Consider the following 26,764-nt stretch of genomic DNA (forward strand, 5'->3'; position numbering starts at 1 on the left):
CATAAGGTCATATCTTATTTAATAACCTGAACGACTGCCCACTACTGTATTTAATTAATTTGCTTTGAACAGAATGGTCTTAAAACTGTGCCTGCATAAAGATTACATTTCAAGGCAATTAAAAAAGGGGGAAATAAAAGTTAAAAGTGATTTGAGACAGTTTGGCCGCAGCTGATCTATGGTGTAAGAAGTGTGTCAGGGATTAAGAGACTGACACGTGCAGTAAAGACAATTTACGCCATCTTGTGGTAGAAAGAAGCAACTTCATCAAACTGTCACAAGCTTTGTTTGAACATGACATTGTCCATAAAAACTGACATGGCAGTCTAACACTATCTGTATTTGCCCAAACTGTGTGTTCTCGCACCAGTGATCCATAAATTTACTCCTAACGATACAGACTCTTACCGTAAAACATGTTTTTCCTTGACAAGGGAAATGTTTGGTCTTTGTTAAATGAAACGCATTTATAACCCCAGGCTTAGTGCACTGTCCAGAGGTTATGCTAAGAAAGGTTCATAAATAAAAGACTTATAAATGGTCAAAACCAGTTTTTTTTTTTATCACATTCTCTCTTCTCACGTCCAAAGTGGGAAAAACAAAATACTGCATCATGATGTTTATTTTTCATTACAGCAAAGTTATGACTGGGAGTCATCTGTTTACATAGTGGTCCATAAAAATCAACACATGTTTAACAGAAAACTAAAAATCCCTTTCTCTCCATCATCAGTGCAGACGGTTTCCCTGTTTTCAAGACTGCATCACAGTCATAATGGTGAACAATGATGAAAGTACAAAAGAAACAATCCTTCATATGGCATTTGTGCAATTCATATGCTGTTTCTCACATTATTAAAGTAAAAAATAAAGATCTCTTTATCTTGGTCCCTTCTTTCCTTATTGTTGACATCAAGACTAAAATGATCAACAATACTTTTTGCATAGAATATTAATGAGCACATTACATCCCATTGTATCAGCAAGGTACTAAACCGGTTTGTCCTTTAGGATCAACAAAATACAACTTTCTCAAGGACAGAGGTTCTCAAACTTACCTACCAAGTGCTTCATCTTATTAAATATTAGTTTTTTGCCAACAGACATTTGATTCAGTTGTACATTACTATTTCATATCTCTGTTTTGCAGGGAACACTATTTTCATTTCCAGGTAAAAATGTATTCAGACAAAATAATTCATTCTTCATTTCCTAGTTGGATTAGTGTGCCACCAATAGGCCTCAAACCACATTTTGAGAACCCCTGCTCTACAAAGTCATGCTCTACTTTTTACCTTCTCTTTCTGACCCCACGTGGATTCCACTCCACTATTATTGTATATGTCCAGCAGCTTCGTCTAAACTCTAAGTACCTTTGGGCTACCTTTTGTTGGAAGAGCGAACCTGGTGTCTCATCCAGCCTGTTGGAGCTATAATTACAGAGCACACAAACATTAAAAACAGCAACCACATGAGTATAGGTGACAATTTATTGAGATGAGTGAGTGACTTACATCGAGGCTCGGCAGCTTGTCTCGAGTTGCTGGCGCTGCTTCCAAAGGAGGACTGGAAGTTATGGATGGTCTCTTGAAGGATCTGCCTTTCTCTACCCTAATAAAAAACAATAGATATTATAGGTTAAAGAAGCATACATTCAGCATAGATTGGTGGAAGGATGCTGATGTATGGATGGAAGCAGCGATATCACAAGCAAGTGACACTTTCCGGAGATTTCCCGGGAAGATTGTACTCTACTAAAACGTTTTGACACTAAACAGGGCACGTTCGTGTGACTGTATGTACCTTCCCAGCATTCAGCTCTGTTATCGCAGCCAAGATCTGCTGCCGAGGCCCGTCCGTTTTGATGCCCAGCTCCTTAAGGTCTCCGTCGGTCAGAGTCAGGAACGCCTCCATGTCGACCTACAGATGAGAAACAATGACGAGAAGCTATAATTGTGACTACATTAACTGCAGAATGATTGTTTAATGGGAAGTAAGTGGCTATAATGGTACCTCTTGTTCTTCAAAAATGGGCTGGTACTTTTCCAGTGACAGTTTCTTTAAGATGCTGGACAGCTCATCTGAAAAAGGTCATGAGATTTATATATATTGGGCAGTTCATTCAAGCTTAAAAACAGAATTTCCCACAGTTCTTTCCTCAGCTTTTACATGACACTAAAAGAGAAAACAATGACGTGCAGGACGGCTCGGGTCTTTAAGATGATACTTATGTGGTCTTAGTTCTGCATTACCTTCATCAGTGATGGTGCCACTGCTGGAGCCCCCGCTGCTCTTGGACCGTGGATGTGAGGAGGCAGACGACAGAGAGTCCCCGGGCCCAGTCGGAGGCTTCGGCGTGGGGGACGGAGACGGTGTGAGTGTGGGGGATGTGCTTTTGGACGTGGAGGAGTTCCCAGATTTCGGCCTCTTTTTTAGATCTATTTTCTACAAAGAGGAAGAGACACGTCAGCACTAATGTCTCCGTATTTAAAAAAAATGCTGTAACTGAGAAGCCATACCCTCCTGGAGTGAGCGTCTGACGTGACCATGCTGGGGTGGGAGTGGATATCGGGCAGGTTGATGTCAGGGAGAGGGTGGGAGGACGTCGCCGGGATTTGGACTTGGCTCTGATTGAGTTTCTCTGGACTTTGGGGCTTCACGTCCACAATACCCGCTGCCCTCTTCCTTTGGGCTGCGATCTGGGAGAGAACGCTGTCTGAACTGCCCCCTGGTGGAATAAAGAAGCAAGTAACCAGAATGATGAAAGGGTAAAGTGACAAAAGCTGGAATGAATCACAGGGTACCTCACAATTCGAAGTAATACTGATACTAGTCGGGGAACATAAACTGCAGTAAGTTATTATGTCATGGCACCTGATCGGTTGTGGGAGTCCCGGTTGAGTCCTGCCACGCCGTTGGATCCTCCAGAAGAGTGGGGCGAGTGGTAGTGTCCCGAGTTTGAGGGGGACGTGGAAGAGGGCCCTTTGTTAATGCTGGGAAACTTTATGGAGCGGTTCACCACTCGACTGATTGATGTCTTGGAATAAAACAGAGAAAAGATTAAAACTATTTCACACTTTGTTTAAGAAGTTAAATGACTCACAATGTCAGAGTTTCCGCTGCTGTTGAGTTTCCTCTGGGGGGGCATGGGCAGGCGGGGCGCTTCACTCTTGCCCTCTTTGAGCAGGCGGGTCCGGTCCGAGTTCCAGGCCTCGAAGTTGGACGGTGGCAGAAACGGGGGGATCACGGCTTTCAGTTTGTCGTTAGGGAGGCGAGTCAAGGGGGCGCCACTTCTCAGCTGTGATATATCCACAATAAACACCACTTTAGCGTCAAACAAACTACTGTATAGTAGTTTGTTCTAGAATTGAAAATGTCCTACCATTGTGGTGATTAGGGGGTCTTCTTTTTCTCTGCCTAGTCCTGGGTTTAAAAAAATATATATAATTAATTGTATTATATTGTATAATATTTAAATTTGGTTGCACTTCACTTTGTAGCACGGTGATAGGATGTTCAATCAGAACCAACTCTGGCATGGTGACTTGGAATAACAAAAAAGCATACTGTGTTTTCTGATTACAGTATTCTATTACCATGCTATTACTGTGCTACAAAGTAAACGGCTGCTCAACACCTCAGACAAGCATTGCTGGTGAATACTGCCATTGTCTCTCACCTGCGTCTTTAGTCTTAACCGCCCAGGCAGAGCTGGTGTCATTCCCTCCCATAGTCGGGCTCGGTGCAGTGCCGTTCGAGTCCGCTGCCGGCTTGTGACTGGCCTTCATGGTTGAATCGAGTGAATTTATGACATCGTCGGGAAACGGAGCGAGGCGATTGGACGAGAGGCCGTGTCTCAACGTGTGGGTCAACTTCAGCCTACGGAAACGATTGGACATCCTACTCCACCAAGACTGTTGTTAAAAAGGTTAAGTTACACTCATACATTCAACAGTAAAAAACAAGAAATCGCATCTTTTATTTACCTTAAGTCCTCCTTTGTCGTCAGGCGGCACTGGGATATGATTGAGAGATTGTCTGCTTTTGGAGCGAGCCATCAGGCTTTTGCCCCTGTGCTTTGCTTTGTCTTTATCCACTTGCATGCACACCGACGCTAACAGGCGCACCAATTCAGTGTCTGTCAAAAAAAAATCATCACTCATGGCTCACTTCATTAGAGAGCAGAAAGCTACATTGACAAAGCTTGCACCAACCAGGGTCATTGAGGAGCATGACCAAATCAAAGGCTGTGTATCCATTCTTGGCCCGAAGGTTGACGTCTGCACCTTGACCCAACAGGTACTTGACGATGTCTTTATTGCTGCAAAAAGAAACCAGCTTTGGTTCAGCGCCTCACAGCATTGTATTGCCTTTAACTAAGTAAAAGCATGAGAAACTGACACCTACCCGTGATAAGTGGCTTGCATTAACGCGGTCCAGCCATGCACGCCGTCTTGTTTGTCGATGTCAGCTTTCTTCTCCACCATGAGCTGCACCACCTCCAGCTGCCCGCTCACTGCTGCGATCATGAGAGGCGACGCTCCCTCCTGGTTGGAAGAATTCACCTGTGTGGGGTCTTCCTCCAGGATTTCTTTAACAAGCTGAGAATTACCTGCAAGTAAACATTGTATACACGAGATATTACTTACTTAAAACTGGCTAGGCGCATCGAGTTGCCTTATGTACGAAATGCACGGTATAAATAAAGTTGCCTTGCCTTGCCTATGGTAATAATGAACATGATGCAGGTTTATTAGCAGCCCACCAGTATATAGATTTAACACATTAGAGCACTTTCCCACTCCTTCCCCGCTGCCCCCATTCAGTCACAAACACGATCATTTTGCTTAACATGTTTTCATATTAAAGGGACTAGACGGAGTTCAAAAATGTATGTATTTTCCTCCCCCTACATGTTCCAGCAATGTCCTAATGTGTAGAATGAGCCCAGACCGATTAAGCCGTCCTGCACGAGCTTTATATAGAAACTGCAGTTACACGTAAGACCTGAGGTGGCAGTAGTGTAGAGTATATGACAACTTGCATCTAGTCCCTTTAACAAGGAAAATCCCACTAATATTACACAATGTCTTTTGGGCAACGTTTTTACAGGTGTCAGCAAGTCACATTTAATGCCAGAAATGCACAAATACTAATATTTAATCGTATGATTTATAAACATTCAATCAAACAGGGGAGTAAAGGGAAATTAATATATTCTTAACCTTTTTGACACAAATGCAGCTGAATTTGATTTAGTTTTTGACATGTCTGCATTGAAAATAGTTGAGCAATGTCATTGTTGTGGTGCCAAATATCGATTATAGTTTAACAGCAGTGAAGTGGCAAAAGTTGGGAATGTTGGCACAGGACTCTTGTGTACAGAAAGGTTGCATAGTGACAGTGGGTTAGTGTTAGAATGTGTGCTTCTTGCCCATGTCCGATATCTAAAAGGAAAAACATTACAAAGATGCACAAGGGAAAAACTAGGAACTTATGTGTTAACTTTGTGTTAGCAAATGGGTATCCTAACCTGTCATGTGCTATTTACAATAATGTGACTTACAAATAGGTTACACAGACCAAAAGCCTTTCAGTTACCAGACAATTTAACTCCCTACAGCCTTCATAAGAATTAAATTACATGTAAAATCTATTACGTACCCAGCTTCAGTGCACTGAACACATCTGGTCTTCTTCTTTCATCGTCTGTGAAGCAGGAGAGAGCAGAGAAGTGATGGACTTAAATAAACATGAGTTGGCCGGATACCACATAACACAAACTCGGCCGTGAACACCAAAGAGTTCAACAATAATAAGCACAAAGAAATAAGGGCTAACCACATGGTCATTTAGCTTGGACGTGGATTTTGGCTTTGACTAGTAAAAACCTTCATGTTACTTTTTGGTACATTTATGCAATTGCTTCTACAGCAGAATGAACTTGTATCCCAAACTATACAGTAGGACATGGTAACACATCAGTGAGTAGTGGTGGAACTTGTACCTTACTTAATTAAGCACATTTTATATAATCAGTATCTTTATCTGTTGCCCCTTGGAGATATATATATATAAGTTTTCTGAATCTGAAGTGCTCACCCGTCAGGGGTCGGACAGTGGTGATGGAGTCCAGATAACCTTTGACGTCTCTCTGTTTTAGCTGCATGGCCAGTTCAAATGCCGTCTTCGAAAGGACGTTGAGTCTGTCCGGGTCAGCTCCTCGCTCCACCAGCTGCTGAGCTACTGCCACCTGCGGAACAAGCGCTATGTTTGTTTGTTTTTACACTCTGTTAGGTTCAGTTTTAATATCACAACAGAAACTAACTACTAACTAACTACTTTATGATCTTATTCTTCAATCTTTCTATAGTAGTGCGGCTGCTAAAACCGTATCAGGACTATGGTGACAGGATTTTGTCAACACTTCAGTATTTCTGTTCAAAGTCTGTCTGTCTGTCTGTCTGTCTGTCGATCTATATTTATACAGTATCTATCTATCTATCTATCTATCTATCTATCTATCTATCTATCTATCTATCTATCTATCTATCTATCTATCTATCTATCTATCTATCTATCGAATCAGCAAAAACAATAATTATGACAATGTAGCATTTAGCAAAAAACATTATTCCCCACAACAGCTTATGTTGTAACACACAAACAGATGTTTGGCTATTGTCTGATCCAGTTACCTTTCCACTGAGGGTAGCCACCATCAGGGGCCCCCAGCCTGTGGTCTTCTGGGTGAAGCTGACGTCAGATCCCCACTCGAGCAGCAGACGGACAGCGGCTTCATGACCGTGCTGTGAAGCCACCATGAGAGGAGTGATGTCCATAAACTCTCTCCCTCCTCCACAGCCTTCCATCCCTCCAAATCCAGTCACACTGAAGGACACACATGCAAAGTTCATAAAAGTAATCTAGAACCCCACACCCATGGACTCTAACCTGTTGTTATTGTTGCCATTCGAGACGGCATCAGCAGCCACAGCGAGGTGGTCATAGTCGTCGACGTACGCCCCGCTCTCCAGGAGGAGTTTGACCACATGAGCGTGTCCCCCGCGGGCCGCCATCGCCATGACACTCGCCCCGAGACGGTTACGGCCATTGATCTCTGCCCCATTCTCCAGCAGCATATGTGCAACTGACAGGTGACCAAACCTTGGACAAGAGGGGGAGGCAGTGAGGCGTCATCATTACTATGAGACCTGAAAATATTCTAAAATTTATATTCAGTAAAACAGTGACTAGTTGTTGTCATAAAAGATACCGTATCTTACTTTTTGTCCCTGTTATTTCAAAATAAAGGGCCAAAATGACTGCGCAAATGTGAATTACTTTGATCACATTAAAGCAATATTGTGTACCACTTTTTCTTCATGATTACAATGCAATGAAACATGTCTAAGTAGTGACCATTTTATTCGCACTAAAGCATTAGATTTGCATAAAAATATGGTAACATTTCACTAGTATTTTAATATTGTTCATATTGTGGATTTTGTGGACTGTAAGACTTTGTAGTTTCTAAAATCTGTGTGAGTAAAACAACTTACAGGTGGTGGATGTCAGGTAACTAAAAAATATTAGGTATCACACTACAATATATCTCATTCCATTTCTTTCACAACTTTACACTGTACATTTGCATTTATTATAGCATTATTGAGAGATTTCACAATCCGGCCCCACCTGGCCGCCTGCATGAGCGGGGTCCAGCCGTAGTTGTTGCGTCCGTCCACGGAGGCTCCCTTCCTCAGCAGGAAGCGGACCAGGTTGTCGTGCCCGCTGGCCGAGGCGAACTGCAGGCCGGTGTTCCCCTCCTCATCCGTGCAGTCCACCGGCACCGCAGAGCCCAACGTCTCCGACTCCTTGGGCTCCAAAATGCTCCTTGCCGTGTCATAGTCGCCCTCGTCACAGGCTCGGAATAGCAAAAGCGAACTTGCGCAAACGCCAAAATTCATCTCCTCATCTGGGTTTTCTGAAGCATTATCTCAGTTACTTAGGATGCCCAAAGTTGTCTCCCTCCTGTCCGTCGGCCCGCGCTTGGAAATCATGACGCACCGCAAAACACTTGGATTTAAAGATAAAAAGTTTGTTACGTGTCATTAATACACGCAATGACAGTAAACAGTTAAGGAGTTGTTGTGAATATCACTTTTACACGCAAAAGTTTCTACATAGCTCCCTGTGGGACAGTCGAGCTGCGCCCCGGTCCCGTTACTTGTTTTGGGATCTGACTGAAACTTCCGCCTGAACCTTTCACAATAAAAGCAAGTGCCATTTTTGAACATAAAACTTGTGGTAGATATATTTAAAAAATAAAATAAACTTATTAACCTCTTAACCCCCGGGTCTCCTTTTTTTTTTTACCCGTTTTTGTTGCTTTTTCGTCTTTTTTTTTTTCTTGTTTTGTCATTTTTTTGTCGCTCTTTAGTCGCTTGTATGTTGCGTTTCCTTTGAGTAAAGCCGAGGCTGTAAATATTAGGGTTGATCACGTTTGCGTAAAAACTTCAAACAAGCTACAATCAATATTTTAGCGCCCTCTCGTGGAGTTTAAATGAAACTAAACAACAGCTCGGATGACCAGCAGATGGCAGTATCAGGTGCATGTTTACCCGTAGAAGAAGAGAGCCCTAAAGTTCCCGGATCAGCGGTATAAATACTGGATCGGCGCTCTTCCTCGTCCCTTTTTCGCAGCTAACCCACGTTGTTGGTGGCGCCTTTTCCTGGCTCACCGCTGTTCGCTTGATTTATCTCCGAATAAGTCGGTCAGGAAGCATCGCAATGGTATGTTTCGTGTAAATAAAGTGCTGTTCTTGTGATTCGTGTGTTGAAAGTCCACCACGAAGTTTATAGACCGGTTTAAAGCAGCTCTGAATCCGCTAGCTAATGTAGCCTTAGCCTTAGCACGTCATCTTGCTAAGCATTTTCCACAAGTTACTCTTGTGGAGGATGAATAAAAATACGACTTGCAGAGGTAGCGGTGATCGCATTCAAGAAAAGACAATTTAGTCAGTGGTAAAACAAGTTCTCAAAATCAGAGAGGCGACATGCTTCTGTCAGAGCTTTTTCCCATTATATCTCGTTCCAGAAGTTTACAGAGCATTTTTGGTTACAGCCCTTGCTACGTAGACAAAACAGTACACTTAATAAATTCTTAAACATAACATGGCTAAAATAAAATTACTCAAATACATCACAACAGTTCCACACTCTTTACAGCACTTTGTGACAGAGTAATTTGCTATATTGTTTTGCCACAAATGAAAACGAAGAAGCAAACCTGGATTTGTGGTAAACCTAAACCTATAATTTAAAACTATGATCTACACTTTCTATGAACACAAACATGTTCCACGTGTTTGTGCCATTCCTCCCTGCAATTCCAATTCCTGTAGTCTACCCCTTGTCAAACAGGATGTTGCATGTCAACAAAAAACATGAGTAATTTATTTGCTGCATTACATAATAAAAACTGCATATTCTCTTCACTTGCATTGTTAAATTCTCCATTGTGTCTGTGTTGCAGGCATTCAAAGATACCGGTAAAGCACCTGTGGAGGCTGAGGTCGCCATCCACCGCATCCGCATCACCTTGACCAGCCGTAACGTCAAGTCCCTGGAGAAGGGTAAGACTCCATATTCAATATCTTTGCAATGCTTACCATATTTTGAGCTATGAGGATAAACCTTTAGCCAGAAATTAATCATGGTGAATTATACGCTATTCTGAGCCTTAACACATTAAAATTAATGTACTGCTTTTGATTTTTATAGTTTTTAAAAGCAATGTTTTCATTACCAGTCTGTGCTGACCTGATCCGTGGAGCTAAGGAGAAGAACCTGAAGGTGAAGGGGCCAGTCCGTATGCCAACCAAGGTGTGTTGATTGACTTATGTCCAGTAACATTGATTATTTGGAAATGGGTCAGTATTAATGCTTTGTTTCACTTCTGACTTGAAGAGGTTCCTAACCTTTTTAACTTATTTTGACAACCAACATCATCCTTCCACCTAAGAAGTGTTTTAATATCAATGGTTAAAAAGGGTTTTATAAAACTTGCGTACAAAGACTACCCCATGTTTGGTAATAATTGGCTTGAATATTATAATTTGGCATTCTTTTGTGTAGTTTTTGGGGGAGGAATTATTTCATCTTTGAAATGAAAAAGTATGAACTGTATTGGGCAATAGCTACTTTTTTTAACTGAGAGTTTGACCTATATTTTCCATTTTTATTTTTTCCTAGACTCTTCGCATCACCACCAGGAAGACCCCCTGTGGTGAAGGATCCAAAACCTGGGACCGTTTCCAGATGAGGATCCACAAGCGCCTCATCGATCTGCACAGTCCATCTGAGATCGTCAAGCAGATCACCTCCATCAGCATCGAGCCCGGTGTAGAGGTGGAGGTCACCATTGCTGATGCATAAACGATGCAACAGTTTTCAATAAAAGAATGAAATGTACATGAGCTTGGGGTCAATCTGTTTTAAATTAGTCTTATAGAAGTAAAATGGGATGTCCATAAGTCCCCATTTATTTGCATTCATGTGACCTGTCACTTAAATTATGCCCATAAAGATCCACTCTGGGCCTGGTCTCCTGGAAGATGAGATTTCTGCTAAAATAAAATATTGGTTTACCCATTCTATAGTAGCTGAAACATTGGCATTGGACACTTCTTGCTTTAACATGCATATTTCATTGGCAAATCAAAAAGTTAATGTTTCAAGGTCAATACAGGCAATATTAGTTACAAATATAAATATTTGTTGAAATGCAATGGTCAGCTAGTCTTTTTTGTTTTGTTTATTTGGTAGGGGCAGTGCATGAATGAGCACATGACACCGGATAGTAGTCACTGGCTAATTTGCATCTGTTGTCACCCATTTGCACACTCATTCATCTTGGCCTATTGTACATGTTTTGAGTGGTAGAGGAAATTTATGCAGGCACGGGGAGAACATGCAAAATTCACAGAGAAGCCCTGTCCAGGTGGGAATTGAACCCGGGACTTTCTAGCTGTAAAACACAAGTGCCAACCGCTGCACCACCATGATTATAAAATTAAATTGCTACTAAAATATCAGCCAGAATAATGGATTTTGTTGGGAGGGAAACAACGTATTATAATGGGAGATCCAAAATAAACACATAAATTCAAGATCATAATAATTGGGACAAGAATGTCAGAAGAACTTCACACATTTCTGTCTTGTTGATTTAAAAGGAAAAGGAGTGTTATTTGAACAATTTTAATTAATACTTTTATAATCTCTCAAATGAAACTTCTGTCCATAACAAAACAATAGTATTCCTTTTCAACTCCTATTGAAGTAAGCCGACACTGCACTCCTCACCAAACACCTGCATTCAATTTGTTGTAATTACAGCCTGCTCTGCACTTCTCAGGCCGGTGTGGAGCTCTCTGCTGGACATCTGCTCATCATATCATTGGGATTGGACTTATTTTTATTCGTTTTTTAACATTGTCCAAGAGTTTATTACTTTTACCAATTCATTGCTCAAGATGAGTTCTGTTATTGATCTAACCTGTGATGAAAGCTTCATCCAACAGACTATGGACATGACTCTCGCTCATACAGAGGAGGTAACAGTTAAGAACATGTCCTTGAAGGTTTTTTACTACTATTTTTTTCCTTACTCATATGTGATCATTTATAAGGGTAGTAATTGTGATTTTGCAAATTATGTAGCCTATTGTAAGCAATATTTAGTCCACATGGCATGAAACACATCTGGGTATGTTAACATTTTGAGAGAAGCTTGAAATATAAATGGCTCAGACAATGTTTATAGAGGGGACGGGTTTTACACTTAACATCACATGAATATTGTTGTTTGCAGAAAATAGCAGCAGCCTGTGATTTGCTTAACAAGACCACAGGGTCAAGTCGTCATTAAAACAATCATGAGTACCTTTAAATATCATTAAAAAGAATTCAGTTTAACTATTTGTATTCAAGCTAATCAAAAAATTGTCAAATACATGGATTACAAAGCATTACATTTGACATGCTGCTACCAGTAGAAACCCTGTACCATTAAAAGCAATTAAGTTTCTATTACGATTGGGTCGAATTGTTGCCTAACCCAGTCAGACTTTCAATCGCACTTGTTCCTAGGTGCAAGAGCCAAGAGACTTTGAGCCACAAACCATGAGCGTCTACCTTAGAGTAAGGCCTTTCTCTAAAGAAGAGCTCAGCAGTAATGAAGATCAGGTAGAGCTACACCATTTTACAATATTTAATTTCCCCTTTCCTAATGTGTTTATTTGTCATGCCTTTTTAGGAGTGTGTAGTGATTGAAAATGACCAGACGGTGACTCTGAATGCACCAAAGGGCTCGGCCACAATGAAGAGCAGCGAAAGGGGCATTGGCATGTCCATCCACAAGTTCTCATTCACACAAGTTAGTATTAAGTACAGATGTTTATTATAAAGCAAAGGCTGAATGAATAGGTTAACTAGTCTGTTTTTAGATATTTGGACCAGACACTAACCAGGCACAGCTGTTTGAGGAAACCGTCCAATGTCAGATGGCCGACTTCTTGAATGGGAACAATGCCCTTATTTTTAGCTACGGTGTGACAAACGCTGGCAAAACCCACACCATTCAAGGTAAATGTAAAGAAATTGAGGTTAATTTTGTCAGGCTTTTAAGTTTGTTTGTTTTTTTTCTTTGCACAATGCTTCAGGATCTCCAAGGGATCCCGGTATCCTTCCCCGTGTGCTGAACGCCACTTTCCAGCACATCAGGGGACACCAGTATGAAGCTATGGATGTGAAGCCTCATCTCAGAAATGACGCCCAGTTTCTCTCTCCGGAGCAAGTCAAGCAGGAGAAGAGCGTCAAGGCGGCGGTTTTAGCTTCATGTAAAGAGGTTCGAGATAGAAACAGAAAATAGAATTTGATTTTAGGTTTGAGTAAAGCCAAACTTGAGAAAATGTGCTTGGTTCAGGTGGGGGTTAGGTGGTTAACATTTATGTGTTATACGTTATTTCAGGACGGTGATAGAAACAGCTGTAATGGAGAAACTCTTAGAAGCCGGTCAGCCTCCTGTTCATCCTTCAAGGAAATCAGTAAGTCATATAATGCTTTTTAATGATGCATCAGGTTTATATAGCGCTTTTCTGGACACTCAAAGACTCCTTACGATCAATTATTCATTCACTCCATGCTTGGTGGTGGTAAGCTACTATTGTAGCCACAGCTGCCCTGGGGTAGACTGATGGAAGTGAGGCAACCAGTCTGCGCCATCGACCCCTCCGACCACCACCAGTCACTCACTCACTACATGTGCTTCCTGATGTTCCCAAACAGTCTCCCACCCAAGTACCGACCAGGCCCTTCCCTGCTTAGCTTCCAAGGTTTGACAGGATCGGGCAGAGCAAATACCGCCTATAATTTTTGTTATTTAGGGATGTCGCAATGTTTAAGGGACTATACAGAGTTTTAAAAATTATCTATTTTCCTCCCCCTACAGCAATGTCCTAAGGTTTAGAATGAGCCTAGACCTGTTCACCGCAACTGCTGCTAGAATCCTGCACTGTCACTCAAAAAGTTTATTCGGGTCCGTGCATAGCGCCCAAGAAGTGACTTCCTGGTTCGATCCAGCACACCAAAATAAAAGCATCTTATTAGTTCATTAGTTCAACTTTCTTTCTGCCTATTAACAGACAAAACACTTAAAATATGTGTATTTAATTATATTCTTATGTTGCAAGTACCTGCTGCACTAATCAATGAGACAAGCTGTGTGCTTTCTATTTTGGCGAGCTGCATCGAAACAGGAAGTCATTTCTTGGGCCATCATGCATGAGCTTAATATAGAAGCTGCAGTTTTGCATAAGACCTGAGGTGGCAGTAGTGAGTATAAAATGACTAAGTTGCATAGTCTTTTTTAAAAGTTTATACTGAATCTTTGTGTGCCCACTGATAGATCTTCATGTGTCTACATTCAATGGAACGTCTCTTGTCTGAAAAGCAACACATTTTCTTCCTAATTGGCAGATATTCTTGTTTTTTTAGTGTTTGCAGACAGCACAACAAAAGCGGACACTGGGCAGTTTGCCTTGTGGGTCGCCTTCTTCGAGATCTACAATGAGTGCGTCTATGATTTGCTCCAGCCTTCGCTCTGCGGCAAGTTCAAGAAACGTTCTGTTTTAAGAGTCTGTGACGACGGAGCTGGAAATGCCTACGTAAAAGGTAGGACTTCTGATGGAGTTAATGACATACTGTGAGATGTAGTTAAACCTCAGGAACATTTCAGATCTGAGTTGGATCAACATCATGAATCTGAGTGAGGCAAGTAAGATAATGCAATTTGGGAACAAGAACAGAAGAGCTGCTGCGACCAAAATGAACCAGTCATCCAGCAGAAGGTAAGTCTCATCTTAATACATTTAAATTGAGGTTTTCCACTTTCTTTGGTTAATTTGGGCTTTTTACATTATAGCCACAGCATATTTACAATGAAGCTGTTGAAGATGGACAGCGATTCTGTGAAGGGCATTTCGGAGTAAGTAGATAACATTTACAATAAGTGTTCATTTTGATGTTGGACATGACAGTCATTATTTCTGCCATTGTTGTCTTTGTTCTGATGATGGTTTTGTTAAACACTTTTTATTTCTGCAGGTTTTCTCTGTGCGATTTGGCTGGCTCAGAAAGGTGCAACAAGACAAAGACATTTGGAGAAAGGCTTAAAGAGGCTGCAAACATTAACAACTCGCTGCTCATCCTGGGAAAGTGCATCACCGCTCTGCGCAACAACCAGAACGACAGGTTTATTCTTTGTTAGACTAATTGAACAATAGTTGCTCTAAATTACCTTGCCCAAGTGTATGTAGATATTGGGCTGCCTATCTGGGATAATAGCAATGGTAAAACATAATTCACCTTCATCCGGCATCTGGAGGTATCTATTTTTAAGGTTAAAGTTGGTGCCAGAGTATCAGAGCTATCAGTGGAGGCGGGAACTTGCTTGGAACCCATTGTCAGAATGAGAGAGTACCTATGTTCCCTCAACCACAGCAACTGAGAAATGTAAATGTTAACTACTTTTTTTTTTAACCAGGTCAAAAAGCTACATCCCCTTCAGAGAGAGCAAGCTCACAAAGCTCTTCCAGTCTTTCTTCTGTGGCAAAGGAAAAGCCTCAATGATTGTCAATATCAACCAGTGTGCATCCACCTACGACGAGACCCTCCATGTCATGAAGTTCTCTGCTGTGGCAAAACAGGCAAGTGCTATATACACGGGGGTGATCTGACTGTTAAAGGAATAGGCCACCGTTTTTACATACTGAGAAATGTTCTTACCTAACCTTAGCCGAGTTAATATATACCCGTCTGGTTTTTGTCCGTGCGCTCTGTCACGCAAACAGATAAAAAGGGGTACTATATTGTGAGGCGTAATGATACGAGGAGCACAACGTCCGCGCAGTAACTCCTAAAGGTTATTGACGGAAGTGAGCGGGGGGAAGTCTTTAGGAGAATATAGTACCCCTTTTTATCTGCTTATAAAATCTACATGTTACATTTCTGTGTAAATACACTTCGCATGAAAACACTTCACGTAACTTTATTTAAATAGGGAACACGTGGAAGAGCTTGGTAGCTTCTATCGTGAGCTTTTTTGGAGCTATATGACATGTGGGAGAGGCTGCGTATGTGCTCTGTTTGTGTGACGGAGCGCACGGACAAAGACTAGACGGGTATATATTAACTCGGCTAAGGTTAGGTAAGAACATATCTCTGTATGTAAAAACGGTGGCCTATTCCTTTAAGTTCACTTGTCCTGCTAAACTCTCATGATTGTGCAAGCACAACTCTTGTTAGTGGGTCGGATCAATTACAGCACAAAATAATTCCCCCTCTCTGCCTGTAGGTGGTGCAGGTGATCCCGGATAAGTCGGTCCATGCCTTGTCTCCGTGTTTGTTTGGAAGAGATGGGAAACCTCTGGTGTGCCCTGGTACAGAGAGCCCAGCAATGGAGGGGTACCTGTCTGAGGAGGAGCTGCTCGATGAAGAGGATGAAGCAGACATGTCTTTCATGCCACAAAATGTATGTTTTTTTTGTTCCCACTGGAATTTTTAATCTCTATACTGTAATTTTGGGTTTCAAAAGTGAAATATGGGACCATTTTCATTCAGTCACAGACCTTTGCCAACAATTACTGTTTTTTTTTTTTTTCTGCTGTTACTTTCTGCATTAGACCATTGAAGCTTTGTGGAGCCGCAACCTAAATTACGATATTTCAAAAAAGTGCCTTGTTTAAGTATATTTAGTATCACAATTGTGTTATTCTGTTGAATCTTCAGCAATACTCATAAGGCTGATTTATCTATCAAAACAACTGATCATCTTTGTGGAGAATCATTGTTCTACAAGCATTTTTTTAACCCACGTTGACCCTTTGCCTTTTTAGGAGCTTCTCAGCATGATTGAGAATCTGAGGAGCAAATTACTGGCTGAACGTCGTAAAAACCTGATTCAGGAAATGGAAATCCGCAATGAAATGGGAGACGCCATGATGCAGCAGATTATGGAGAGTGAAGAGCTTCGCAGGTATGAATTCAAACCTGTAATTTCTTTGAGCCTGTGCACTGTTTTAGGGAATGCTGTTTCTCCTTGCTAGCCGAGAGATGGAGGAACTGAAGGAAGGCTACCAGGAAAAACTGGAGAACACTTTTGAGATGTACAAGGATGCCATCAAAGAGCACGCCTATCAGAGCGCCATGAGAAACCTGGAGGACGATTATGTTCCTCTAGATGAGTTTACAGCTGAGCAAGAGAAAGTGGAGGTATGTAACTTTTATGTTTGGACTTTGGTTTACAGCGGCAGACTGCTCTTTTGATTCTGCCATTGGGGGGTGTCTAGTCTGCAGGTGTCAATTTGAAAATAATTCTGATCATGGTATTTGTAACTGGCTTGATTTAATTTGTCACAATTTGCTGATAGCTATGAGGGACTGTTTTATATTAACTTCATTCTCTCTGGTGTTAAGCTACATAAAACCACAGCTGCCCTTGGGGAAGACAGTAGAGGAGCAGAACACATCCATGTCAATGGATCGTCCGACCACCACCAGCCACTCACTCGCAATTGGTTCTTAAACACACTGGATCACTGTTTTAGAAGACATAGTATTTTAGTCTAAGTGTTGCGCCAGAAAAACACATTTATTGTTGCCTATGGACCAGTGGCAGATCCTTTACACTGAACTTCCCCCAAAATGTGACTTAAAAAAAAATGCTGTGTAAGATAAAGGTTGTTTAGGCATTAAATGTCATGATAAATCCACTAGTGTTAAATTGTGAGAATGTCTGTGGTTAATCAGGTGTTTCAGCTTGGTCTTCCCTGTCGCCTCCGTCCCCCTAGAGCTGCCACAAACGCATTGGGAAATCCTATTGAAGCTCTCTTAAAGCAGCCTGTGATTGACTAACTCTTATTGTGGGTAAGCTCCGCTTAAAAGCAAAGGACTAGTGAATACTTATTAGCGGTCTCTGCAAAAGATTTTTGTTAGCGTTGTAGCTACTGTTTGGACATTTAGTAATGTAGGAATTCTGCATTTTCCCCTAAATATTAGGCCCAATTCAGTTTTAATTTGAACTGAGTTAATGGTCTAAATCAATCCTGTATGCACAGAAGGCTTTGTGTACAATGTTGGGACTGGTATATGCAGGTCCACACTCTGCAATAATCTTTGGTTATGCTTTTACTACATGAAATAGAAAATGTGCATTTTGATATTCCACTTGGTACATTGTAAAACTGACCATTCTCCACGCTCAGCAGGGCGATGTTGTGGATTGATTTGTGTTTCTTGGCTCTTGTTGCAGGAACTGAAGCGTCAGTTGGAGAGTGTTGAAGGCGGGAGACGATCAGCTGAAATGACGGAGCAGTCGACTCAGACCGATCACTCCAAAGAGACAGAAGCAAGAGGTACAACATGCTTTCTGCCTGCCAAGTTTATCTTCAACCTAGCAGTGACTGGTCAGAAATCAGTTTACACAGCGGAGATGTCTGAAAAACACTGGTTAAGTGTCAAAGTGCAATGTTTAGTGACATGCTTTTGAATTTGAAGTGGATCTAAATAATGATTTGAAATGTATAATTTAGACATTTTTATGGAATAAATTTGCATAGTAGGTTGCTTTTTGTGGTTTTGCTTTCATCTTTGGGAGACAGACTTGGCAGCTGTGCCGTCAGCGTCTCAAACCTGCACCAAACATGCAATTTTATCTATCAATCTCCCTTTGTTTTAACAGAAGAAAGATGCAAAAGGCTTTGTAATGAAAAGTCTGCTTTGGAAATCATGTGTGTGAGCAAACAAGAGGTAATTTAACTGTATTTGTAGCCGTTTATTTTATTTCAATGTACTCACAAAATATTTGGTTTCCAGTTGATCGTGTCATTGGACCAAAGTCTACAAGATTTCAATGAGAGGCACCAGACGCTCTCAAACAGCCTTTTGGAGCGGTCCCTGGAGGCAGAAACTCTAAAGAGGAAAGCTGAGGATATGGTAGGTAAAAGATTATTGTACGATGGGTACAGCTCAGAGTATTGGGTGATATGCAGTGAAGTGTCATATATATATACAGTGTCTTTCGGACAGGCTTTAGGCTTGAAACTATGCTCACACACAAATTAAACTTCAAAATTCTATTTAATTACAGTAATATAAATTGTATAAACGTTTATTTTTAGTCCCGATCCCTGGAGGACGTCCTGCTGCAGAACATTGAAAAGGACAAAGAAATTGAGAGTCTAAAACGAGAACTCGAGAAGAAGTCCATACCGTCCCCCCCGGTGCAGCTCAAGACCAAACGCAGCCTGCTCGCCAACATTAAAGAGGCCGTAACTTCACCACGAAAGACCAGCGCTACGCCCCGAACCCTGAGGAAAACTTCAAGAACTGTGAAACTTTAAGTTTTTACAGCACGTTTTTAAGTATAAATTATTTTGTTTACTTTTTGTGAGATTCTTAATAAAAATGAATAGATCTAAGTGAAAGAGTCACGCATTTTACCTACGAATTTTTTTTAATTGTAAGTAAGCAGTTAACACACAACTGCAGGTGTCAGGCGCCACTGGGGCAGAGCTCTTGACTAAAATTGGGTGCATGTCAACCAGAAAATGTTACAGGTGCATACAAACGGCTATAGATCCAAGTAGTTGAGTAATGGCCTGATACAAAGGCCTATGTGGTAAATTTGAATGTACTATAAAAGCAGCAAAACGCAGACCTTGTTGCATTGTCTTCACCAAATGTTTTTTGAGCGATAATCTAAATTAATGAAATTTATTTTGGGGTGGTTCCCCCCTGCTTCACTTTACCGCCTGCTCAAAAGCTCTACACGGGCGTGAAACAAAATTAATTTGGAGGTGCTAGATACAGGTTTGGGCCCAAACTAATATCAGTTTGAACCGGAAAAAATGGGTACCCAGCTTTAACTGTATATCATAGATGAATTGAAATATTTTGATTTTTGTACCTAAATTATGCCCCAGGCTCCCAGCATGCACCCAAATTTAAAACTTTGTTACAATCCGGGAGAACCCTGCACTGGGGGGTTCAAGAAAAAGCATGACTAAGCGGTAAGCCGTGTAACATGTAAGACATAGCATTGGATTTTAAATATTTTCCATTTTTTTTATTCGTTCTTTGAAACTGTATCTTCCTAGGGCCCCAAACGGGGAGCATCTTGCCTCGGCCCTCCTAAAAGCTTGAAACAGTCCTGTGACTTTCAGCCATTTAGTGTATCCACTTCTTTTCAGTGTCAGGGGAAGGTCACTACTGAGCACCTTTTAATCCAGCATTTTATAACTTTGGCGTACAACTTCCTTTCAGCAAAATGTCCCTCGCTCTTATGCATGGGCCTGTACACCTCTATGGCAGTCACGACAAGGATTTCACGCTTGGTATATGTTGAACATGCGTCACCCCCGGTCAAACAAGGTTATCCATTATCTTAAGACCTGGGGGGGAACAAAAAGCTACAAAAGACTAAGCTCCAGCACGAAAGCCTTAAGTGCACCGCTATTCATTTCTTTCCTTTTTTGTGTAATTAATGCATTTTACACTTAAGTTCCTAAATTCATTGCCAATGGCGTGTCTTTTTCAATCTTTTGCTTCTGTCAGGCCAATCGGGTGTGTGGCTCAGTGACCTCTTACAGTGCAGATGAGTGAAGTAGCGTGGCCCAACCTCTCACTTAGTTAAAGGACCATTGTCGTCGATACAGCAGCTGCCTCTCTCTCCTCTCTCCCTCGACCCAGCGCTAGTTAATAAGATTAGATATTCTTCTTAGCCTGCGTCAGTAGTCTGCATAGGGGTCAATCACAGGATTAGCACCTTGTTTCAGAGTTACATCACTTTATTACATTTTTCTTTTGGATTTAGCACCTTGTTTTGTCGCAAAAGGATGTTGAGCACTTTTGCAGGTTGGGAAATGGACCGGAGTGCCATAAAGGGACCATGGGGACTTGGGAGTGAGCGTCGTTGGACCCTCGCCTGCTGAATGAAGCATCTTTCAGCGGGACAGGACCAGCAGAGGCGGCCGGAGAAGTAGTAAAAAAAGCAGCTTTGGGGAAAAGAGTTTTTTTTCCCTCATGCCACTTGTAAATAACAAAGTGGGCGATGAAAGCACGGTCAGCACAGGCAAGTCTTTGACTGATGCGAAGGCTCTGGTGGAGTCCCTCATCAAGGTACAGTAAGCTCTTAAAGTGTTATCCATTTTCTGCCATTGCTATTGAGAAAGTAATTGTCTGGACTTTTAACTCAAACTCTAAAGACAAAACTAAAGACATGTCAGTTACTGTCCCAAGCCCGGATAAAAAATGTTGCATTAGTAAAAGCATCCCAAATCAATTTAAGGCGGACCCTCAGACACCAATATATTGTAAATAAACCTATATTAATAGGTTGACTAAATATTTGGAAAATTTGACTGCATTCTCGGAAAGTAACTGCTATAACGTCAGTGCCAACTAAAAGCAATTGAGGCAAGCAGCTTTGATTATGTTTTAGTAGTTGCACTAAAAACAAACCAAACCCACGCTAGACATGAGAACCTCTCTCCCCTGTGGCCAAAAAAGCACTCTGTCTCTGAAACATTTCTTGGTCCACTGATTCTTTTGAGTCCTTATAAATGACACACATTCACCCTCTGCTGTGGTACTAACACAGCCTCTCTTGCACTTAGACTGGAGATTTTATTTTTTACCACATTTATGTGACAAAACATTAGAGGGGACAATGAGTTGTTCTTGAATTTGGGACATTGTACAATTATATTGAGATGAATGAAGCGGATCTCGCATCCATCTCTAACTTACAACTGGGCCACGGGCTGCGGCTGCACAAGGTTGTCATGGCTTATCCCCGAAATAGATCACAGATAATGAGATTATTCATAACATTTCTCATTATCCCAGGTATATTCCTTCAGGGTATGCAAAGGAATATGAATAATATATGCGTGTGTGTGTGTGTGTATATATATATATATATATATATATATAATGTGTGTGTTATGTCAAATTATTTCTGCCTCATTGTTGGCGTCATTACAGGAATGATGCACTTGGCTATAATGCATTTCTAATGCATAATCTTATACAAAGATCTGTAATTATTGCACTAAGAAAAGTCAAATAATTGAGACACAAGCTCTGCGCCCGTGTCAAACCAAAATCGCAAAGTTTGAAAGCAATTTCTAGTTACTGTGTGTTGATTTGGATGTGGCAACCCCAGGAGGTAAATCTTACTGCTTTGATAAAATGTATGAACCATAAAGTGAAACTTTGCATAAAGTCATCATAAACTGCATTTTATTTAGAAACTTTGGTGATTTTTCCTAAACAAACACCTTTGTCAAATTGTCTTTAAATCAAAGCAGTGCTTCTTTGCATCATGTTGACGGTGTCAATGTCACCCCTGGTAAATATGAAAGAACATTTCATTCATTTCAATTTAAGCTCTTAATATTATACTCAGAATATTTACAAAAATACTGAGGACTGAAAAAAAAGACTTGTTCCAGGGGATGGACTAAACGGATCATTCATATATTTCTCTCTATACCGTACTTTTTCCCAATAAGATTCAGGTCAGGAGACTTGAACTTGGCTACATCTTTATCTTTATGTCAATCCCACTCTCATCTGACAACAGCACAATTACAAATGTTTTCCAAAATGTAGCACATGATGAGATGTTTGGGCAATTTCCAGACACTTCTGTCAGTGTTTAGGTGAGAACAGCAGCTTTCTTTTGGAAGCTTTTTCAGGGGTGCCAATGTTTCTTGACTGCACTGTAGTTATGCTGCTTATTTGTCTTTTCAAAATGCTTCAGACACCACTGTTCAATGACCGTTGAATTTAAGAAAGTCAATGAGAACCCTCACTTGTTGCAGGTGGTGGCATGTCACCGTCACCTGGCCTCGTGTATGGGCGGCTGCACTGACTCTTTACAGCTGAGGGATGAGCTGAGACAGACCAGAGAGCGGGCGCTGACACTGGCCATATCCATCTGCCAACGCCTGACCACCACTCTGCGGGACAAGAGCCTGCCTCAGGAGCAGCGGCAGGACAGTGAGCTGCTGTGGGTCAGCTTCTCCTCCAGCCTCGAGCTGCTGCACATCGACATGTGCAAGGTCTTCAAAATGGCTGACATTTTCACCATCGCCGAGAACACCTCACTGGTGCTCACAGGGCTTCAAGGTAAAGTAATAGTTTATATTTGTTTGCATGTAGCCATTATTTTGAAAAAAAAAAACATTTTGAGCTCAGCTGATACTTCTAGACTCCTGCCTGCTATGGGTGTCAGGGAGGTGGCAGCAAAGATATCATATAATAAAGGCTAGATGTCTCGTACACACTGCTGGCCAATGGAGGTCGACATTCACACACAGCGGCCATCTTGCCACAAGGAGCTCCCTCACTCCTAACATTGTGTTTTATGGTGCATGTACTTTTTAAATAACCATAACTTGCTCAATCTTCTACCAATTTTCAAATGGGTTGGTTTGTTACTAACGCCATATGTAGTTATGACACTGCATACATATGAATAAAAAAGAAAATCGATTTCAACATGTTCCAGCATTCAGAATTATAGCCAAGTTAATGTTTGTAAGAACCCAAACCGTTTGTAAATCCGTCAAGATTTCAGCAAGATAAGAGGATTTGTGTTCGTACCTTACTTCGGATACCACAGAGCTCGCCAGAAAGCTTCCCTGTGGCAAGATGGCCGCCGGTGATGCCGGAGGTGACTCCGCCTTAAGACATCTAGACATCCTTTAATATGATATCCATGGGTGGCAGTATGTATGGCCACCCCCAGGTGCTACTCCACACATGGCTATATTTGGAATAAGTCAGTTTAATTCAATTATAGTTATATGTATATAGATGTGTCTATGGGAGTTATTGCCTTTAAATAAAGACAATTCTGTGCATGCAAGTTTTTCAGAATCCTGAAATATAAGCGTTCAAGTCTAAATTACAATTGTGTTCTGTATGCTACAACAACTGACAACTTCTCACTCATGTGCATATTCAATCATGACAAGAAATAAAAGCATGCATTTGTAACACTTAAAGGTGCTTTATGGAACTTTTTATGTGGGTAAAAGAAAACACCACAGTGGCCTCTATGATGCTCCAGGATCAATTGTTTCTGGTAGGTTTTCACTGCTGACAGATTCTTGGGTTGTAGAGACCACCACGCCGTGCTGACCACTCATACAGCCATTGGGTCATACAAACGCACAAATATCAAGGGTTTTTCTCCGCATAAAAAAGTTCCATAATGCACCTTTAAAGCCCATAGTTGCTCTTGTGTTGAGTGACGGTGAATAATTGTATGTGCACTAACTGGTGACAGTATCTCGTAGGAGGGGGGACTGAGGTGGCTGCCAGAGCTCTCAGTTTACAAGACCTGCAACAGGTTGAGAGCACGGAGCCCCCTGCTGGTTTGGAGGGGCAGGAGCGCAGCAACCTGGAGCAGGACATCAGCCGAATGGACCATATGATCGATGACATGGAGTCCAAAGTGAATGTGCTGCGGTGGATGGTGGAGCCACAGGGGACGCTGTTCCCCGTCGGCAGCACAGACAGCATGTCTATGGCGCTGCTGTCCGTTGACGAGGAGTGTCCCGGCCCCGGGACAGACGTGGAATCTGCAGAACCCGCGCCTCTGTGTCAGCGCAGTCACATCTTTGCGCTGATTTTGCTGAGTGTCGTGATCATGGTGGCAGCTACTCTGTCTGTCTGCATCGTCCTCCTCACATGAACAAACCCCCCCCACCCCCAATTCACTGTTGCTTAAAAAGTCAGATATTAATATTAAATACAATTCCTTTATGATAGATGCAATCTATCTTCATGCTTATTTTGGTAAATCACTTTGAAAAAAATGTGTTGGAGTACATCAATATAAATTCTGTGTACTGTCACAAAGATTCTGACTAATTGTTTACAATATTTTAAAGCAGCTCAAAGTGCAACAGTAGAAAGTAGGCAAATAATCCTTCAGCGACAGTAAGGCTTTTCTTTTGCTGAAATAACAGTAACTTTGGAATGCAGGATTATTAGCTAGTGGAAAAGAAATAACCTCAGTATTTTTTGTTACAACTGTGCAAAAAACAAAGCTTACTGTATGTGTCAATGACATCGCTGCTGTTGCTTTTAACTAATTTATGTATATTTAAATATCTATAACAAGCAGTGTCATAGAGAATGTAAATTTGGGCTGAATAAAAGATGAATTTCTTAATATTGTTGTGTTTGTGCTTATACACTTAAATCCACACATTTTCTCTTCAAAGAGTGGTCATATTCAGAAAGTGAAGTCAGTTCTAGGGCAAAATAAAACCACAAAATAACAGACTTCCATTTAGGTGTCTCATCTAATCTTTTATTTTTGTTTTCCATTTGTCGCTCAAAGAGTAACAACCACATTTAAAGTGCACATTCATTCTGCTTCCACATGTTCAGACTTTGCATGTTGCCAGTCCATACCCGAGGCAGGCCCACTCGTTGGTCATCTCCATGAAGTCCGGCTGAGCGGCGAGACCACTCACTAAAACAGAAACGGGAAACAATTAAAAAACCAAGCAAGGTAAACAAAAAGGCCATAATCTTTTAGTGATGTGAACTTGCATGCGAGGAGATTGTAGAGGTTGCAGTAGTTGAGGCCGTTGTCGAGCAGGCTGGAGAAGGCGAGAGATTGAGACTGGGCCTGGAGGACGAAACAATATTGTATAATTAGTACCCACAGACTGGCAACAGGGCAAAAGTGGTTCAGTGGTTAGCGTTGTTTTCCACAGATCTGGTTCTGGCTTTGACTGTGCTTCCCCTGGTTACTGAAACATTAGGTACTTACACTGACACTGCAACTCCCGGTCAGAACAGTGGACATGAATTTGAAGCTGAGAGTTTCTGCTGTGAGTCCGTCCGCTGAGGTGTGGTTGGCCAAGATTGCCGTCGGAGTCACTGATACCAGCTTTGAAGGGACAAGAAAACATATCAGTAATTCTTACAATACATTATATGGAAGTGTACAAAGACAATTGAAGATATTGGTCATTCATTTTCATTCACTCTACAGCAGTGTCTTTCTTCAAGTCCATGAGCAAAACCTTTGTGCTCTAGTCATGAGGTGGGGTACACTGTGGGAAATTGATATAGACATGAACAATTGTTTTTAAATGAGTCACAATGGGTCGTCTTCATAAGATTGACACTGTTTATCACGCTTCTCTGAGGTTCATTACTAACTGTAAGACCTTGACCCTTCACTGTGACCTGTTTTCTCGAGTGGGATGGCCTTCTTTGTTCTCCTGGAGTCTGGGTCACTGGTATACTTTGATCTATAAGGACACGTAGGCCACACTTACTTTGTAATGACAAGCCGCACATCCAATTTCAGGGCTGAGGGCGGTGATCTGCTGCTCCAGTGCGGTGCTGATCATTGTGCATGGGGACGCAAACAGCCTGCCGAAATGATAGGGAAGTCAGTTACAGACAAGAGCAAGGTGTACTAGCAGTGAGTCATGACGACACAATGATAATCCGAAGAAGCAAAGAAAAGTTAAATCGGAAGGACGCTGTACCAGATTCAATCAGTCTGTGAGCCCCTGGTGTGGCTACATAGTTTAACCTTTTTTTAATGTATGGTTTAGATTTAGGCCATACTCACAATCACAATAACAAACATGAGAAAACAATGCTGACCAGATGGAGCGGCAGAAGGCGTGGTAGGGCACAGGTCCTGGGATGGGGACAGCCCTCACAGAGCAGAGCAGGGCGGCCACGAGAGCAGCGGACAGCAGCAGAGTCTTCATGTTTGTGGTTTGAGACTGACTCCAGGGCTGCTCCTCTTTATATGGAAACATGGGGCCAAAATAATGAGCCTGAAATCAATTTGGCCTCACTCAGGAACTCGGGTCTTGTGGTCACAGACTGACTTCATGGTTGAATTACAAGAAAACAATGATTTTGAAGTATCATTCAAAGTGTGAAGTAGGAAATACTTGAGTAAAGAATGATCTGACATACTATGAGTTTAAAAGTATTCATTCATCATTTTATGATTTCAACTCATAATCATTACTTTAAATCCTGTTGACTTCCTCTTTTCTGTTTTTTTAAGAAAGTACAAATAGACTTGCATTCTGATAATCAATATTGTGTGATTAAAGTTGATGTTACTCAAAATTAAAAT

General features: G+C 41.5%; 5 protein-coding genes across 5 annotated transcripts; 3 read left to right on the plus strand and 2 right to left on the minus strand.

The window, feature by feature from the left end:
* Nucleotides 1–1,267: 1,267 nt before the first annotated feature.
* On the minus strand, nucleotides 1,268–8,227 carry anks6 (ankyrin repeat and sterile alpha motif domain containing 6). The gene is made up of 18 exons (XM_079576451.1): nucleotides 7,699–8,227; nucleotides 6,955–7,167; nucleotides 6,699–6,891; nucleotides 6,103–6,253; nucleotides 5,665–5,709; nucleotides 4,408–4,612; nucleotides 4,215–4,321; nucleotides 3,987–4,138; nucleotides 3,680–3,914; nucleotides 3,383–3,423; nucleotides 3,104–3,298; nucleotides 2,875–3,037; nucleotides 2,520–2,728; nucleotides 2,253–2,445; nucleotides 2,014–2,081; nucleotides 1,804–1,920; nucleotides 1,515–1,611; nucleotides 1,268–1,430 (listed from the first exon to the last, which is right to left on the minus strand). Exons 1-18 carry the CDS (start codon nucleotides 7,968–7,970, stop codon nucleotides 1,381–1,383), a joined length of 2,706 nt encoding a protein of 901 aa, XP_079432577.1. The 5' UTR covers nucleotides 7,971–8,227; the 3' UTR covers nucleotides 1,268–1,380.
* Nucleotides 8,228–8,643: 416 nt separating this feature from the next.
* Nucleotides 8,644–10,475, plus strand: rps20 (ribosomal protein S20). The gene is made up of 4 exons (XM_079576472.1): nucleotides 8,644–8,796; nucleotides 9,539–9,638; nucleotides 9,815–9,888; nucleotides 10,258–10,475. Exons 1-4 carry the CDS (start codon nucleotides 8,794–8,796, stop codon nucleotides 10,438–10,440), a joined length of 360 nt encoding a protein of 119 aa, XP_079432598.1. The 5' UTR covers nucleotides 8,644–8,793; the 3' UTR covers nucleotides 10,441–10,475.
* Nucleotides 10,476–11,597: 1,122 nt separating this feature from the next.
* On the plus strand, nucleotides 11,598–18,972 carry LOC306977889 (kinesin-like protein KIF20A; the record flags this gene model as incomplete). The annotated part of the gene is made up of 18 exons (XM_079576328.1): nucleotides 11,598–11,621; nucleotides 12,157–12,252; nucleotides 12,323–12,442; nucleotides 12,513–12,651; nucleotides 12,729–12,913; nucleotides 13,037–13,112; nucleotides 14,062–14,238; nucleotides 14,303–14,414; nucleotides 14,489–14,551; nucleotides 14,671–14,817; nucleotides 15,110–15,272; nucleotides 15,920–16,096; nucleotides 16,461–16,600; nucleotides 16,671–16,836; nucleotides 17,876–17,978; nucleotides 18,305–18,372; nucleotides 18,439–18,558; nucleotides 18,744–18,972. The coding sequence occupies 18 exons, from the start codon at nucleotides 11,598–11,600 to the stop codon at nucleotides 18,963–18,965; spliced, it is 2,298 nt and encodes a 765-aa protein (XP_079432454.1). The 3' UTR covers nucleotides 18,966–18,972.
* A 1,667-nt stretch (nucleotides 18,973–20,639) lies between these two features.
* Nucleotides 20,640–24,334, plus strand: rgs9bp (regulator of G protein signaling 9 binding protein). The gene is made up of 3 exons (XM_079576514.1): nucleotides 20,640–20,742; nucleotides 22,452–22,758; nucleotides 23,934–24,334. The coding sequence occupies exons 1-3, from the start codon at nucleotides 20,647–20,649 to the stop codon at nucleotides 24,329–24,331; spliced, it is 801 nt and encodes a 266-aa protein (XP_079432640.1). The 5' UTR covers nucleotides 20,640–20,646; the 3' UTR covers nucleotides 24,332–24,334.
* Nucleotides 24,335–25,031: 697 nt separating this feature from the next.
* LOC306977891 (uncharacterized protein) lies at nucleotides 25,032–26,384 on the minus strand (the record flags this gene model as incomplete). Its single annotated transcript, XM_079576330.1, has 5 exons — nucleotides 25,032–25,120; nucleotides 25,201–25,279; nucleotides 25,424–25,543; nucleotides 25,938–26,034; nucleotides 26,275–26,384. The coding sequence occupies 5 exons, from the start codon at nucleotides 26,382–26,384 to the stop codon at nucleotides 25,032–25,034; spliced, it is 495 nt and encodes a 164-aa protein (XP_079432456.1).
* Nucleotides 26,385–26,764: the final 380 nt, after the last annotated feature.

The sequence above is a fragment of the Gobius niger genome (genome assembly GCF_951799975.1).
Source record: "Gobius niger genome assembly, chromosome: 18".
NCBI classification, from domain to species: domain Eukaryota; kingdom Metazoa; phylum Chordata; class Actinopteri; order Gobiiformes; family Gobiidae; genus Gobius; species Gobius niger.

Excerpts from the sequence above, each read along its gene's own strand:
- rgs9bp (XM_079576514.1), top strand. The coding sequence starts at position 20,647 with ATGCCACTTGTAAATAACAAAGTGGGCGATGAAAGCACGGTCAGCACA. Across the intron at positions 20,743-22,451 it reads TGGTGGAGTCCCTCATCAAG|GTGGTGGCATGTCACCGTCA; the intron begins GTACAGTAAGCT and ends CACTTGTTGCAG. Across the intron at positions 22,759-23,933 it reads GGTGCTCACAGGGCTTCAAG|GAGGGGGGACTGAGGTGGCT; the intron begins GTAAAGTAATAG and ends AGTATCTCGTAG.
- rps20 (XM_079576472.1), top strand. Across the intron at positions 9,639-9,814 it reads CGTCAAGTCCCTGGAGAAGG|TCTGTGCTGACCTGATCCGT; the intron begins GTAAGACTCCAT and ends TTTCATTACCAG. Across the intron at positions 9,889-10,257 it reads CAGTCCGTATGCCAACCAAG|ACTCTTCGCATCACCACCAG; the intron begins GTGTGTTGATTG and ends ATTTTTTCCTAG.
- anks6 (XM_079576451.1), bottom strand. The coding sequence starts at position 7,970 with ATGAATTTTGGCGTTTGCGCAAGTTCGCTTTTGCTATTCCGAGCCTGT. Across the intron at positions 3,424-3,679 it reads GGTTAAGACTAAAGACGCAG|GACTAGGCAGAGAAAAAGAA; the intron begins GTGAGAGACAAT and ends TTTTAAACCCAG. Across the intron at positions 2,082-2,252 it reads TGGCACCATCACTGATGAAG|ATGAGCTGTCCAGCATCTTA; the intron begins GTAATGCAGAAC and ends GACCTTTTTCAG.